Here is a 17,500-nt window from a genome sequence, read left to right on the forward strand (position 1 = left end):
CCTAATTGAATTATCTTTGCTTTGCCAATTCATTTATATATATATGTTTTTTACATGACAAAGAAAAAGTAAACGCAAATTATATTTTTTAACATTAAGTCACTAGAGACAAGACATCGGAATGAATGGACATTGTCATCTTATAAGACACTCTACAAGGTCATATAGATAACATAGTAAAGTAAAACACCAGCAGAGAGGCTGCTCTGGTGTAGATCTCCTCTCGATCTCTGCTCTCTTGCTCTGTAAGCAGGTCAAATTCCTCTCGCTGTGTTTATTTTATGATATACACAACGTGAGTCTGAATAACCTATGCCTTTGCATTGGATGGTGGGTACTGCAGATATATTGTATATTTCCAAAATGTCGTAAACAGTGTCTTTTAAAAAGTGATAAATGGACGACGGAAGATTCATTACGGAGGATAGCATCAGTGCACAGTTTCAATTTCAAGTACTCAGGTCCTGAGATGTAGAGGGGAGACGAGGGGATAGAGAGAGGGGAGAGGGGCGAGGGGAGGGGGCAGGGCAGGTGACGGAGAGGGGAGCGAGGGGAGAGGAGAAAGGGGGGGGAGAGGAGGTCCTGGAGAGGGAAAGAAGCGAGAGGGGAGTGGAGGTGATGAAGAGGAGGTGATGGAGACAGGAGGTGATGGGGAGAGGAGCTGATGGGGAGGGGAGAGAGAAGAGGGGAGAGAGGAGAGGGGAGAGAGGAGAGAGACTTGGCACAGGGTCACCATCCCTGAGCAGAGAGGCGGGAGCGTGGAGACAGGCAGCAGAGGGCTGGCATGGGCTGTTATTAGAGTGGGCATGGAGCCGGTGCCAAATACAAGCCTCTCAACTGGAGATCCAAGATGAAGGCAGACTCCTCCGGAAAAAATACACAGCAACCATCTGCAGGAACGGCGGGAGGTGAGACACCTTCGTCTGTATGCCTGTCTGTCTGTTGTACTTGACAGTGTGTGTCTGTCTGCTGTACTTGACAGTGTGTGTGTGTGTGTGTGTGTGTGTGTGTGTGTGTGTGTGTGTGTGTGTGTGTGTGTTTCCCACTGTGATTTTTGCTTGTGTATGAATGTGTCGGCATGTATGTGTGTCACCTTTGTCCACGTGTGTGTTTGTCTGTGTACATGTGTGCATGTGTGTACTTGTGTCTGTCGCCTTTGTCCAGGTGTCTGTTTGTCTGAGTTCATGTGTGCATGTTTGTACTTTTGTCTGTTGCCTTTGTCCACGTGTGTGTTTGTCTGTGTACATGTGTGCATGTGTGTACTTGTGTCTGTCGCCTTTGTCCAGGTGTGTGTTTGTCTGTGTATGTGTGTGGAACGGAAAGATAATGGTTGACCGTTTCATGGTCCGAGCCGCACTCTGCTTCAAGTCACCTGCACACCACAGAACCGGAACACATTCCCTCTCCAAAGAGAACGCAGCTTTAAAAACAGCCCATCCTCTTCATCAGCCACACTCAAAACATGCACACCCAGTCCATCTCCCCCCCGCTCTGTGCAGAGAAACACAATGCCTTCCTAGAGACGAGGAGCAGCCATGCCTCCAGTAGTCATGATGAAGTAGCTCCAACAGAATAGATGAGAATTCATCAGAGAGTCGTGGTGCATGCTGGGGCCGGGGAACATGACAAGCATGTCGAAGGCATGAAAGCCTTCATCAAAAAAGAAAGAGAGAGAGAGGGAGAGAGAGAGAGAGAGAGAGAGAGAGAGAATACAAGTACATAGCATGGAGGAGGTGGGAGGAAGGGGGGGGAAGTGGAACAAAACAAATAAAGAAAGAAGAGGAGGAATAGATTAAGAAAACTGGATGCAACAACATGAAGTAGGAGGAGCAGACAGAGAGAAAGAGTGAGGGAGGATGAAAGTCTGAGAGTCTTTGATTCAAAAATTGAAACATTGCAGAGCAGTTGCAGAATACACTCTGTTGGCTGACATTGTTAACCAATCACAAAAGCATTATGACCACTCAAATGGCTGACTAACAACAAGACAAAACACACCAAAAAATAGCATAGATATGGCTAGCGTGAGCCGGGCTAGTGTGAGCCGAGCTAGCGTGAGCCGAGCTAGCGTGAACCAGGCTAAAGTGAGCATGGCTAGAATTAGCATGGCTAGCGTGAGCAGGGCTACCGTGAGCAAGGCTTGCTCGAGCCGGGCTAGCGTGAACATGGCTAGCGTGAGCATGGCTAGAATTAGCATGGCTAGCTTGAGCCGGGCTAGCGTGAGCATGCTAGCGTGAACCGGGCTAGCGTGAGCATGGCTAGTGTGAGCCGGGCTAGCGTGAGCAGGGCTAGCGTGAGCAAGGCTAACGTGAGGCTAGAGTTAGCATCGCTTGTCCCACACATTCCCCCTGCTTGCATTAAAGAGTCCAATGAAACAACTGCAACCAATGCTTGTGTGATACAGTTCACTTTTACACCAATGTTTGTAATTGTGGACATCGGAGAATTTCCGTGGCTGCCGTTATCAAGGGAAAAACTAATCTCTCCCTCCCACCTCCCCCTGTTTACTGTTTAACCATTGTTTATAGCTGACTACAGTAAACCAACCCCCCTAAACACACACACAAACACACACACATGCAAGTGCAGGCCATGCATGTCTAAAATAGGGACGTCTAAAACTAGACTGGGCAGATTTTTTCACATGAAAAGGGGTAGTGAAACCTCAAGAGAATAGAGATGGAAGTGACAGAGGGATGAAGAGAGAGAGAGAGAGAGAGAGAGAGAGAGAGAGAGAGAGATTGAAAGAGGGACGGAGAGAGAGGGAGAGAGTGAAAGAGAGAGAGAGATTGTGGGTTAAAAATAGCATCTGTGTCCTTTTGATCATGCTATTTATAGCGTGTACAAGAGAGCTGGTGCCAGATCAGTATTGTGAGGAAGGGTAGGCGATCGTTCGTCTCATTTGAAATTCTCTTTGCAAGGCCATGGAGAGCAGACAGAGGACTGAGAACAGTGTGTTTTTACACAGCTGAATTACAGTAGTTCATGTATGAACGCCCATAGTTTTATGCCCTGATAATAGTCCATAAGCCTTGAATGAATTCTAAACCAGCAACACCGCATGTTGGGCTTTTAGATGTGGATAGATAATTTATGATTTTACAGCACTCTGATATGAAAGTAAATGGATCAATTAAGACATTGATCACGTTTTCTAAGTAAAAACATGAATAAAGAATAATTGATAAGAAAAAAAGAAAAATCCACGAATTATTCAACATGAACCGGTTGCTATGGATACGTATTCCCCACCCTGGTCTGTCGAACAACATTGTGTGATAATTCCGAGCGCAAGCTGTTAGCCGTCATAGCTAATGGGGAAGTGGGCAGAATCAAAGATATAAAAATAAGGACGCGTTTCTTTGGAACGTGGTTCGCAAACCTGCTTCCCTAATTCCCATCACATTGGTACAGTCCCCTCTGCAACATCTCTCCACCAGAAACCAAGGGCAGGAGCCGTGAGCGAGACCGCAGGCTACACCTAGCTACAGAGCCTCCACCCACTCCCCCAGCGACACCGTCCGTCTGTCAGTTACCCACCGACGAGCAGAGTGTTTGTCGACAACAGCAAACGGACACGCCCGTTTTATATTCTCTAATTGAACCCCCCCCGCTAACCCTAACCCAATCCTTAAATGGGTAATCATGAATACTTATCCAAACCTCCGTTCATGTTCTTTACATGGATCCTTTACAGACACACACACACACACACACACACACACACACACACACACACACACACACAGTCCTCAGTGGGTTTCTGATATGTATATCAGAGGTGCCGCTGGCTCTCCAAGTAGAACTCCACTAATAGCGTCGGCGATGAATTATTAAATATCAGCCTTCTCTTTTTTTTCCCTTTCTTCTTTTCTCAAATAAAAAAAACGGGATGGCGAGGCACAACAGCGGACTGTGTGAGGTGGGGGCAGCCAGGTGTTGAGGGGTGAGAGACAGGAGCAGACAATAGAGAACACAGAGGTGATGTGTGATATGGAGATGGGTGTACCGTGGGCGGTGGGCGGTGCGTTTGAAATGGCCACTTTACATACATTGACGTCACCGGGGACGACGGGGGCCGGCGGGACGTTACCTTGAGGAGGGGCACGGGGAGGGGCCGGTTGTCCTTGTCCAGGGAGATGAAGGTGAAGGAAGCGGAGACGGCCCGGTACGGGGCCTTGTCGGCCTCGATGAGGGGCTCCACGTCCACAATCACCTGGATCTCCATGGAGCGGGGGCTGGTGAAGGCCATGCGGCCCTGCACCTTCAGCAGGGAGCCTGGGGGGGGAGAGGAGGGTGAGGCGTCACCAGGGTCCAGGAGGAGGAGGAGGAGGAGGGGTCACCAGGGACCAGGAGGGGGAGGAGGAGGAGGAGGAGGAGGGGTCACCAGGGACCAGGAGGAGGAGGAGGAGGAGGAGGAGGAGGAGAAGGAGGGGGGGGTCACCAGGGACCAGGAGGAGGAGGAGGAGGAGGAGGAGGAGGGGTCACCAGGGACCAAGTGGAGGAGGAAGAGGAGGAGGAGGAGGAGAAGGAGGAGGAGGAGGGGTCACCAGGGACCAAGTGGAGGAGGAGGAGGAGGAGGAGGAGGAGGAGGAGGAGGAGGAGGGGTCACCAGGGAACAGGAGGGGGAGGAGGAGGAGGGGTCACCAGGGACCAGGAGGAGGAGGAGGAGGAGGAGGAGGAGGAGGGGTCACCAGGGACCAAGTGGAGGAGGAGGAGGAGGGGTCACCAGGGACCAGGAGGAGGAGGAGGAGGAGGAGGAGGAGGGGTCACCAGGGACCAAGTGGAGGAGGAGGAGGAGGAGGAGGAGGAGGAGGAGGAGGAGAAGGAGGGGGGGGTCACCAGGGACCAAGTGGAGGAGGAGGAGGAGGAGGAGGATGGGTCACCAGGGACCAGGAGGAGGAGGAGGAGGAGGAGGAGGAGGGGTCACCAGGGACCAAGTGGAGGAGGAGGAGGAGGAGGAGGAGGAGAAGGAGGGGGGGTCACCAGGGACCAAGTGGAGGAGGAGGAGGAGGAGGAGGAGGAGGAGGAGGAGGAGGAGGGGGGGGTCACCAGGGACCAGGAGGAGGAGGAGGAGGAGGAAGAGTCAATAAGGTGGAGGTAAAAGTATATGCTTTATGTACACCGTAGGACCACAGGACTGCACGGTGCTGAGGGACATGAGGCCTCTGGGAGCCGTGGGATTGAAATGCCTGCTGGCAGTCCCATGGGGTGGATGTGCTTGAGTGGGGGCGTGTCTATGTGAGTGCGTTTGTGTATTCGTTTTTTTTTCGTGTGAGCGTCTGTACGTTTGTGTTGGTTTGTTTGGGATTCACTTTCTCCCACAGTATCTTCCTGGGGGTCCGTGGGCTCGGAAAGGGACTGTGGGATCCCAGGGGTCAACCGATGTCACTGGACATCGTTGGCGCTGTGTTTACACATCCATATCTGTATGCTCTTACATTTCTCCCTGCAAGGAACTTTCATGCAAGACTTGTTTCATACTTGGCGGTTCCCATAGAAACGAGACACGTAGTTTTCCTGGCTAATATTCCGGTCAGCTCTGGAGTGTACAACCCAGAAGTTACAAAGGAACGAGAGTTCGGCCCCATCCATAATGAAACACGCGGCGTGCTGCTGCAATTCAGAGCGTCTGGACGAGCGGCCCTTGAGGTGGTCTTTAGTGATGTGAAAGAGAGCGAGTGTGAGGGCTCGCTCTCTCACCACCGGGCCGCGGAGGCCCTTCATCACAGTCTGATCCGTCTGATCTGCCTCCCCTTATGTCTCCTTCTACTCCTGAACTCATTTCATCCTCCGCTGCCCCCACCTCTATCTTCTCCCCCCCCCCGGCTCTGTTGCTAACCTTTAGGGGCTGCCTGGTGGTATATGGGGGAGAAGGGGAGGATAGGGAGGGTAAGAGAGGGCAGAGGGGGTTGAGGGGTGAGGGGAAGGTAAGAGAGGGCAGAGGGGGTTGAGGAGTGAGGGGAGGGTAAGGGAGGGGTGAGGGGAGGGTAAGGGAGGGGTGAGGGGAGGGTAAGGGAGGGGTGAGGGGGTTGAGGGGTGAGGGGAGGGTAAGGGAGGGGTGAGGGGAGGGTAAGGGAGGGGTGAGGGGAGGGTAAGGAAGGGGTGAGGGGTCCAGCCTCCCCCCTCTCGCTCTGATGCAGCACGCCCAGGCCAAACGCACAGCGTTCATCAGAGGGACACTTGGAGGCTGACCTGGTTAACTCCAGAGAACACGCCCTGGTCCCGCGGGGAGAGGTTTGTTAGAAACCATCCCACTGCAGGATAGTGGAGGCGGTGACCTAAGCCCCAGCCTGCTCCTTCCTGACCTGTATCTGGTTCAGTGTGAGCCGCTTTGGAGAAGGGCTTTCTAAATGACTAAAGAGTCAATAGCGAACGGGTGGAAGGATGCAAAGCATGTTTGCGTTAAATCCGTAGCACCCGGTCTGTAAATTGGCTCTGTTTTTATATCGAGTTTATCTTGAAGCGGCATCCCCAGGAGACCCTCGCCTGCCTTATAATGTATTCATGCTTGAGCTAAAATAAAACACCAACCCACAGACCTTGTTTAGGTAATATGCAGTATTTATAGCACCGTATGGCTACAAATAGTACGTCCACACAGTCTGTGAAGTGAATTCTATGCCATAGTGGCATCAATATTAATGCCAGATCGATATCTTCAGCGGATCTGGTTCGTGGACTGATAGTGAACAGCTCATATTCCTGTCTGTCACGGTATAGAGTTTATTTTAAGAGTTGATAAGGTTTCTTTGTCTCACATAGCTAGTGTGTTTGCACACAGACTTTGTTGACTGTGTATTAATTTAGTGTGTGTGTGTGTGTGTGTGTGTGTGTGTGTGTGTGTGTGTGTGTGTGTGTGTGTGTGTGTTTCGAGAAGGGCACTCTTTCATGATTCCAAGTTTATTATCACGGTATTAGCATAATAAGATAACTCATTAAGCTGCATAACTTAGTATGGTTCCATCAGATAGTTTAAATCGTTTGTCCCAAATCATTAGCCATAATTATTCTGTGTTCGACAAGATTGTATTAAACATAAGCTTTAACAGCATCAAAATACCAGATGCCATGTTGGCGAGCTTAATAACCATTTATTAATTATTGTCATTATTGTTATGATTGGTTTATTTGGAGGGGAGTGTGTGTGTGTTTTGGGGAGTGTGTGTGTGTTTTGGGGAGTGTGTGTGTGTACAATACAAACATACCAACACACAACCACATACACACCAACACATTCATACCAATACACAACCACATACACACCGACACACAAACACATACACAACAACACACCCACACAAACACATACACACCAACAGACAACCACACCAATACAAACATACCAACACACAACCACATACACACCAACACATTCATACCAATACACAACCACATACACACCGACACACAAACACATACACAACAACACATTCATACCAATACACAACCACATACACACCAACAGACAACCACACCAATACAAACATACCAACACACAACCACATACACACCAACGCACAACCACATACACACCAACACATTCATACCAATACACAACCACATACACACCAACGCACAAACACAACAACACAGCCACACAAACACACCAACACACAACCACATACACACCAACACATACACACCAACACATAGATAATAACACACAACCACATACACACCAACAGACTACCACATACACACCAACACATACATTCCAACACACAAACACAAACTCACCAACAAACCATCACACAAACACACCAACACAAACACACCACCACACAAATACATACACACAACACACATACACAATACACAAACACCCACACACAAACACACCATCACACCAACACATACACACCAACACACAACCGCATGCACACCAACACACAACCACAAACACACCAACACGTCCATACCAACACACAAAGACATACACACCAACACAAAAACACACCATCACACAAAGACACCGTCACACAAACACATACACGTCACCACACAAACACATGCACAAAAACACACGCACCAACACAGTACCTAACATAAAGTGTGCGCCACAGCTACGTTTGAACAATGGCTGAGGAGGGCCTGGGGGGTCCCCACCAGGCAGGGCTGGGAGGACAGGTGGTGGAGGAGACGTGAGCGTCATCCCACGAGCACAGGGAGGACGGAGACACCAGGAGCACGCCGAAGCAGTCGGAGCTGCCATCGCGGCTCTCAACATGTCCTCTCAGTGTGTGGTTGCCTTGGAACAAGTACACCCTCTCTAGTGTCGTGGGTCCCTCTATATATATCCCCCCTCTCTCCCTATGTCTCTCGCTCTCTCTCACTCCCTATGTAGCTCTCTCTTGATGTCTTCCTCTCTCTCTCTCTCTCTCACTCACTCCCTATGTAGCTCTCTCTTGATGTCTTCCTCTCTCTCTCTCTCTCTCTGATGTTGTCCTCTCTCTCTCTCTCTCTCTCCCTCTCTCTCTCTCTCTCTCTCTCTCTCCCTATGTATCTCCCTCTGATGTTCCCCTCTCTGTCTCTCTATCTCTCCCTATGTATCTCCCTCTGATGTTGTCCTCTCTGTCTCTCTATCTCTCCCTATGTATCTCCCTCTGATGTTCCCCTCTCTGTCTCTCTATCTCTCCCTATGTATCTCCCTCTGATGTTGTCCTCTCTGTCTCTCTCTCTCTCCCTATGTATCTCCCTCTGATGTTGTCCTCTCTGTCTCTCTATCTCTCCCTATGTATCTCTCTCTGATGTTGTCCTCTTTCTCTCTCGCTCTCTCCCTATGTATCTCCCTCTGATGTTGTCCTCTCTGTCTCTCTATCTCTCCCTATGTATCTCTCTCTGATGTTGTCCTCTCTGTCTCTCTATCTCTCCCTATGTATCTCTCTCTGATGTTGTCCTCTCTGTCTCTCTATCTCTCCCTATGTATCTCTCTCTGATGTTGTCCTCTCTGTCTCTCTATCTCTCCCTATGTATCTCCCTCTGATGTTGTCCTCTCTGTCTCTCTATCTCTCCCTATGTATCTCCCTCTGATGTTGTCCTCTCTGTCTCTCTCTCTCTCCCTATGTATCTCCCTCTGATGTTGTCCTCTCTGTCTCTCTATCTCTCCCTATGTATCTCTCTCTGATGTTGTCCTCTCTGTCTCTCTATCTCTCCCTATGTATCTCTCTCTGATGTTGTCCTCTCTGTCTCTCTGTCTCTCCCCTCCCCTTCTACCTCTCCACCTCTCCCTCTCTCCGCTGCTCCCTCCCCTCTCTATCAGTTGTTTTTTGGGCCACCTCTTTAAAGGTTCTCAGACAGTACGGAGGAGAAGGAGAATGTGTGGTGCACCCTCCCCTCCTTGATGTGACCCATCCACACTTTTCGTCATAGTTTATCACCGAGATCCCACTCCCCACCCCACTCAACCCACCTAGAATGGCATACAATCTACACTCTGCGCACAGTGAAGCATAACATGTGTGTAAATAAGATGTGATAATGAAGTTTGCTGTGGCCCCCGGTTAGGGTTAGGGTTAGGGTTAGGCTGGGGATTACCTTTCTTGATCTTGCGGTGGAAGTTGATGGCGTCCACGCAGGCTGTGACGATGCGCGTGTTGCAGTGTCTGGCGCCCACGATGCCCGCCACCTCGTCCATCAGCTTCATGGTCACACCTGGAAGGCGGCACAAAACATGGAGGTGAGTGGAGGTTCTTGGTATGATCCCCCGCCCCCACCCCCATCACTGCACCCTCACCCAGGGAGTTGCCTGGAAACAGACACCCCCTGACACGCATCTGAATACACTGGAAGTGCCGCTGGATAAAGGGGTCTGCTACATAGGTAGGGTAGTTACTTAAAGATGCATACAAGGTCAACTCCAGCCAAAGATGCTGGGTTGATACCCAATCTCTGAGGCCTGATCTGGCCCCCACCTGCACCTTAGTGACATGAATCGAAATCCACTATGGATCGAAAGGTGTGCTAAATAACTATATAGTTTTGTTTTATAACACATCTATCTCAGGTAGGACACATGTACACCATCTACCATGCATATACACACACTGAAACACACACACACACACACACACACACACACACACACACACACACACAAAGTGTGCAGGAACAAGCACTAAATATAACACCACAAAATTAATGAATGCTTCTCTCCTCTCCACTCATTCTCTCAACACGAGGCCACTCAGAGCTGGTTTGAGGCCGGTCCAACACAGTCCATTAGCAGCTAGATGGACGACAACAGCAGGGGACCCAGAAGAGCTCTGGAGCAGAACACGAGTGCTGGCCTCAATCTGAACGAAGTACTTCCACCTCCTTCTACCCTCCATTAGAGTTCATGGCCAGACGCTTTAATCATGGGTTAAGAGTCGGCGTCATTTTGGAGAAAATTTGGATTTTTTTTCTGATTGAAATTGGAAGTAATTTAAGTGTGTGGGGGGGGGGCTTTCAAACCATTGACTACACTATTGGGGCTACTTTGATTACCATTATTCAAAATTTCTAATCTAATACAAAGATTACTGATGCTATTGCATCATTGGTACAGTAATTTGAATAGATGTGATTATTCATTGCCATGGTGATGGATCGGCATTACGGTCCAAATGAATGCTGAGGCTTTATGAGTTACATCAGAAACTAAACAACTCTCCTTCCTATGCAATCAAGAGGCATTAAGGGAGCCAGCTGGGCTCTATTATCCACAGTAACGAGGTAGAGAGAGAGAAACAGAGGCAGATATGGGGGAGAGAGACAGAGCGAGAGCGAGAGCAAGAGAGAGAGAGACAGGGACAGAGATTGAGAGGGACAGAAAGTGAGACACACTGAGAGAGACAGAGTGAGAGCCACAGAGAGAGAGGGAGGGACAGAGAGAGGGAGAAACAGAGAGAGACAGCATGCGAGAAACAAAGATTGAGAAAGACACAGAGAGACAGAGAGAGGGACAGAGACAGAGACGGAGAGACAGAGAGTGAGAGACAGAGAGAGAGAGACGGAGAGAGGGATGGGGAATGCATGCTTTTCATATTCATTTTGGTTGAAAATCCGAACTGGCCGTTTAGGGCTGATTAAATGTTCTTGTTACTCGAGAGGATGTTGTTCAACAGCGCTCGCCTAATGCTGACGAACCTAATGAGCTACTAACGGCCGATACTGAATACCTAATGTCTACCTAATTTAATACCTCGTTTTTTATACACGCTTTGATTACGGAGTTTGGACTTTAATGACAAGTCCGTCTCTGTAAGACCCGGCTTTAACGATTGCTGTCTTCAATGGTTCTCAACAGGACCTATTTCAGCTCTTTGGGACGAAACGTTTGTACGGTCGCCGTTTGACATAGTAATTCCTATTGCGTTTTTATTGTATTTTTTTGTCCATTTTTATGTCATCCTTCAATCAAGTAACACTGCTGAAAATAGAGTTTATCGCACGGTTAACTATTTTAGAACGTCATCACGAGAAAACAGCGGAAAGGATAGAATTGATCCGTCATTCCGAAAAGACAGCGAGTTCCGCTTGGAGGAACTGCTGGGTTGATGCACACAGAAGGGGGTTAAGGAGTACTGAGTGACGGACACTACGAAAAGGTAGAAGGGTTAAAGGTCAAACATGTCAGGGATAATGTACGGCAAGCAGGTCATTATTGTGATACAAACCTGGACTTATTTCAACATAATGAGAGTCTCAATGTACATTGGTACGCATTTAACGTGGCTGCTTACTAAATAAAATCAATACTTTGACGCAAAATATGGCAACAAAAAATTATGTTTGGGTTAAAAAAGGATTTCATTGCTTCCGTAAAAAAAAGGTAATAGTTAAATATGGTTGGAACGGCTGCCATGGCAACGGTCTGTTAAACATAGCAACGGTGTGCTAAACATAGCAACGATCTGTTATACATAGCAAGAGTCTGTTATACATAGCAAGAGTCTGTTATATATAGCAAGAGTCTGTTATACATAGCAAGAGTCTGTTATACATAGCAAGAGTCTGTTATATATAGCAAGAGTCTGTTATATATAGCAGCAGTCTGTTAAACATAGCAGTGGTCTGTTATACATAGCAAGAGTCTGTTATATATAGCAAGAGTCTGTTATACATAGCAAGAGTCTGTTATACATAGCAAGAGTCTGTTATACATAGCAGCAGTCTGTTAAACATAGCAGTGGTCTGTTAAACATAGCAAGAGTCTGTTATACATAGAAGTGGTTTGTTCTACATAGCAGCGGTCTGCTGTACGGAAATAAAAGACGGTAAAATGCCATAATGGACCAATCAGAATAGGGTATTGGACAATGCTGTGTAATAAGCTTGGATACCACGGTCACAGGCAGATAGCCTCAGCAGGCGGAGGGGTGTGTGGGTGGAGGTTGCTGAGGGAAGAGACAGAATGGTCAGATGTCGACGGGTTTCTCCATGAACAATAGAACATCTTGTAAGTGATGGGGTGGGGGGGGGGACTAGCATAGGTTTAAGAAGCAGAGGGCAGCATCTGCCTTTAGGTTGACAGGCCTATGTGAGTGAGTGAGTGAGTGAGTGAGTGAGTGAGTGAGTGACTTAGTGAGTGAGTGAGTGACTTAGTGAGTGAGTGAGTGAGTCAGTGAGCCAGTGTGCGAGTGTTTGTGTGTGTCGTCTAAACCTGCCTACAACCTTGGATGGAGATAGTTATACATAAATATACATAACATATCTAAAAGCTTGATTGAGTCCTGTGCTGTAAGTCAGAGCTAGCACGGCCCGCTACAGTGAATCAATAGGTGTTCTTGGCGGGGGGTGCACTGCTCGGTCTAGGAGCCATCTGCGGCGTGGGGCCCGGTTCTGGAGCACGGCGCGCGTGGGAGGCCCAGTGAGACGAACCCCGCCGCTTTCTGGAAGCTTCTGCTGGCATCACAGCAGACAAGATGGAGGACGGGAATAGCAACCTGACTACTTAATTGCTGAATCACTTTGTGGCAAGTGGCGACTGCGTTTTAAAACCTTTTATCTTATTACGTAGCAAATTTTCTAAGACAGGAAAAACATTACCTGAAAATGTCTTCCTTGAAATTAGTCTTTCTTCGACGCACGCATTATTGAGACAAGGGTAGTCTCATGTTTCCCGAAAAGAGACACAGCACAGTTTAAAACGACAACACCCCACAAGGTGAAACCAAAAGTAAATGAAACACACGTCTTATAAACGAGACGGAGACGGTCTATCGATTCCGTGAGATGACAGACAGCCAGCCGGACCAAACAGACGTATCGACAGATGGACGGAGAGAGAGACAGATAGATCTGCTTTCTGGAGGTGATTAAAAGCGGTTTAAATCTCTCGACGGTAGCGAGCTGCCAAACTCGCTGGTGCCAGGTGTTGGCAGAGGAGGTGGAAGGGGCTGTGTAACATTGTGGGGGGAGGAGGGGTAGAGAGCTCCAGTACGCAGTACAAGACATAGACCCGGCACCTCAGTGTGTCGGATAGCTTGCTCTGGTTCAACAATCAGTCCCCGTCAGCATCACTCAAACACCGCTGCTGACGGGCCGCTCCAAAGACAACACCCACCTTCATCCCCTCCTCTCTGGCTGTTACAGAGGGCTGGTGTTGGCCCAGGGAGTCTGGGCGGAGGGAAGGGGGGAGTGGGGTGTGTGTGTGTGTGTGTGTGTGTAAAACACACTCTTTGAGCATTTCGCCGATAAACCATAAATGCAATGCATTCATTGAATTACCCCCCCTATTTACGTATGTGTTTATTTCCCCGTGAAGGAAACCTAACCGTTAAATACATTTATTTTAACTCTCAGAAACGTGTGCCGAATGATGTCTTATTGTTTGACGCCCACTTCTCCCCTCCCTCCCTCCCTCCCTCCCTCCCGCCTCAGCCCCAGGGTGTGAATTGAGATGTCACCCAGGATGGAGGGGTGAGGAGGGGGAGGGTCCCATGGGGGAGCAGGTGGGGGCCCGGCCATGCCTGTACACGCCGCGTCACACTCGCCGCTTCCTGGAAAACACCAATGTGTTGTAGCCCAATGCTAATCACACACGGGATAATTACATTTACGTGTGTGTGTGTGTGTGTGTGTGTGTGTGTGTGTGTGTGTGTGTGTGATCACGAGTATTTCTTTTTTTTGGTTTACACGCACAAACACACACAAACACACGCACGCACACGCACGCACATCTTCTCAAAGTTTTAGCTGATGTGGAAGTTTAAAGCAATGTTCCACCCTAGGAACACTTGAATAGTATACATGCATTTGGTGTTTGAGCATATGGCTTATAATATTATCTGGATGTGTGCTGCCTCCATAACTGTTGGTGCTTCACAAATCCATGCTTATCTGAGACTGCAGACCCAGAGCTGTCAATCAAGAGGGACGCCACACCCAGTTCTCTCCCCCAGAAGAGCAAAACATGTTGTATTGATCAAGATCGAAAAAAGACTCTATTTCTAGGAAACCACAAACTAATAGTCTCTCTTAGACACATAATATTTCATAGGACGTTTTTAACTCAACAAAGTTATAATAACCATCAAAGACTATGTTTAATCATGTTCTATTACAGTTCCCAACACACACAGTCGAGGGAAATAAAGCCTATATTTGGGTGGTCGTTGGAGGATGATGGCAAAATAACGAGATCCTAAGGGGACTGAAGGAGCTGCTTTGATTAAACCGCTCTCTCTCTCTCTCTCTCTCTCTCTCTCTCTCTCTCTCTCTCTCTCTCTCTCTCTCTCTCTCTATCTCTCTCTCTCTCTCTCTCTCTCTCTCTCTCTCCCTCTCTCCCTCCTCCTGCATGTGTGTACGTGAGTTATTTCCTTCCGCCCCTTTGTGCTCCTTATATTAATAATTCTCAGTACCGATAACGGACATGTTGGATCAAAAGAGTCCCGGTTCATTCATTACCAGGGCTCCTGAGGGGTGGAAAGGGGCAGGGGGGGGGGGCAGGGTCCCTCCCTGTGGCTCAGTGGGTGAGCGTTCCAAAATGGAGGATGTATTGTAGCAGCGAGTGGGAGGGGAGGTGAACATGGAGAGAGGCTTTAGGGGCTGTGGTGCTGGAAGATAAGATAAGAGGTGGTTTTTAATCCCGGGGTCTTTAAATGGCAAGGGAGGGAGAAGAGGACATGTGGTGGAGCAGGGTTTAGTATAGAGCGGTTGGTTCACTTCATGGTCTTCACGGGGACAAGCGGCCTTGCAGACTTTAAGCATTAAGTGTCTTCAACGGCGACTCTATAGCGCATATTGCTCCTTGCCCCGGTCTGATTTCTTTCAATAGCTTCCAAAAAGTCCCCAAATCAAAGACATTTAGTTGTAACTGTCGGCCCAGCTTCTCCCTTTATGTGCCTAAAGGTGGCAGCATACTTCAAAATAAGTGGATTTTACTTTGGCTTTTGAGACCGAAGAAGTTCCTTGCATAGAAACGTTTTTTTGACTTTTCACTACTTTAAATACAAATGCCGGCCAAGTCTTTCTGACTGTTCAGACACAATGTTTGCATTGCTATCATCTTTTGAGATTGGGGCAACTTACAAAATCTTTCAGTTTGGCAAGAAATACCTTTTCCATCAGGTCACTGGGTTCTTACACGAGCTGGGTGGTGAATCTATATGCGCCTAGAACCAAGATGGCCGCTATGTGAACGAGGCCCATGCCTCCGCCCCCGCGTTCTCCCTCCCCTCCCTCTACCTCCCGATTCCTTTTAATCACAAACTGCACATTCAAAAGGTTCAAACGGCCCCCGTGATGAGCCGTAACCACGGCAACGGCTCCGTAGTCGACACGCGGTTTCCGAACACCCCCTGCGGCCTTCTGGTTTGGTTTTGTTTATCGTGTTTTGTGTCTGCCGTTTATCCAGATGTTAAGGTATTAGACAGACAGCGGGGGTCCCACACAGTGGACCCCCGCTGTGGCTGAGGAAGGGGAATAGTTTAGAAAATGCTACAGTGCACAGTAACTGTCACACTGTAGCTCTCTCTGCATGCTTACTAACTGGGCAACCACTTACTAACTCACTGAATACATTCACAAGGTTTGAGTTAAGGAACAAAGATATAAGGCCCAGCTGCAATGTTTTTTTCTTTTCTTAAAAGTTAACATTTTCTAACGATGAGGCAGAAAATCAATCAATGTGACCTGCGTCAAGACCCAGCATCTGTTCTAGAACAATATGACATGATGGAACCACACAATGACACTCATCTCATTTATCTCTCACACACAGCCCTGCTTCTCATAGCAAGTGACATATTTATGCTTCATAGATAGATAACTCAACTCTCTCACACACACACACACACACACACACACACACACACACACACACACACACACACACACACACACCTCAGATGGATCTTCTCCTACAGACGGACATCCGCCTCTTCCAGTCTCCTAAACATCCTGAATAAGTGACCTACTAAATACTCCCCTTTCCTCACCTTGCTCCATTTTGAATACTCACTATTTACTGCAGAACCACTATCCTTCAATATATCCCACTTGTATAATGTGTGTATGTTAAATTACTTAAATACATTTTTGTATCCTCTTTAATCAAAAGCACCTTCCAGTGAACTCAGATGCGTGATGTCATCATGAAGTACAAAACCTAGGTTTGTACCAGCTTGGTTCTGGCCTTGTCGGACTACTTTGATCTCTGAGGTTACACCCTGTGGACCGATGGGAACATGCTCCCCATCAGAACTCAGTCGAGGGAGAATCAGTTCAATGACAAATAAGGGGGGCTGTATTATAGTAACAATGGTGACGCCCAAGGGAAATGTTGCGATCTACAGAGCAACCAAAACGCTTTTCAGTCCCTCCAGAAAAATGTGGCGTTTTTTTGTGATTGTTGCGGCCAAAAATCCTCGATTATGCGGCACGTTTTCTTAAAAAATGCGATGAAATATGCGGCATATTTATGCAATATCATGCTGCATGATGAAGTTGCAACGAAAATGCGGGGATTATGAAATCAGGCAAGACCCGCATATTTTGCGCGGAAATCTGCAATTTATGCGGTGAAAGTGCGGCATATTTGAAAAAATGCGGCCCCTGCATGAATATGCAGACTTTGTCTGATTATGTGTTGAATTATGCAATCGCATAATCGTGTTTTTCTGGAGGGACTGGCTTTTAGTAATAGACTGAATAATTTTCTACAATTATTTTTCGAAATAGACTGAAAAACGTTGGTAAAAGAGAAAAGACAAAACATAAATCTGCACAGAAGGCTTTCGTCAGGGGACAATATTCTTTTCTTCAACCCGATTCGGCAAGATTGAGAAGAGGAGGAGACTCACTCTGATTGGCTAGAGACTTGTGACCAATATCGGCAAAAATCTATGTGTTAATCTATTGCTGCCCAGGCAAAGCTCCCCCCCCCCCCAACACAAATGTATTAGTGATTACCCCCACCATCAGACTGTAGTGGTTTTGCTCGTGGCAATCAACCACTGTTTCCATGGAAACCACCGGAATGCTTCCTTGGTTTTTGCAGGGGAGGGGGAAGAGC

The 17,500-nt window shown here is 48.0% G+C and overlaps 1 protein-coding gene across 3 annotated transcripts in view; it reads right to left on the bottom strand.

Moving 5' to 3' along the window:
- The window catches only part of acot7 (acyl-CoA thioesterase 7), a gene marked incomplete at its 5' end in the record, with an annotated part of 44,601 nt that overhangs the window by 4,461 nt on the left and 22,640 nt on the right, over window positions 1-17,500 (bottom strand). For all 3 annotated transcript variants that reach the window (XM_079742476.1, XM_079742474.1, XM_079742475.1), the window contains 2 exons: window positions 4,094-4,278; window positions 9,538-9,654. In XM_079742476.1, the coding sequence (XP_079598602.1) occupies window positions 4,094-4,278; window positions 9,538-9,654 (302 nt within the window). The remainder of the gene's footprint in view (window positions 1-4,093; window positions 4,279-9,537; window positions 9,655-17,500) is intronic.

This window comes from Pollachius pollachius (assembly GCF_949987615.1).
Source record: "Pollachius pollachius genome assembly, chromosome: 8".
Taxonomy (NCBI): Eukaryota; Metazoa; Chordata; class Actinopteri; order Gadiformes; family Gadidae; genus Pollachius; species Pollachius pollachius.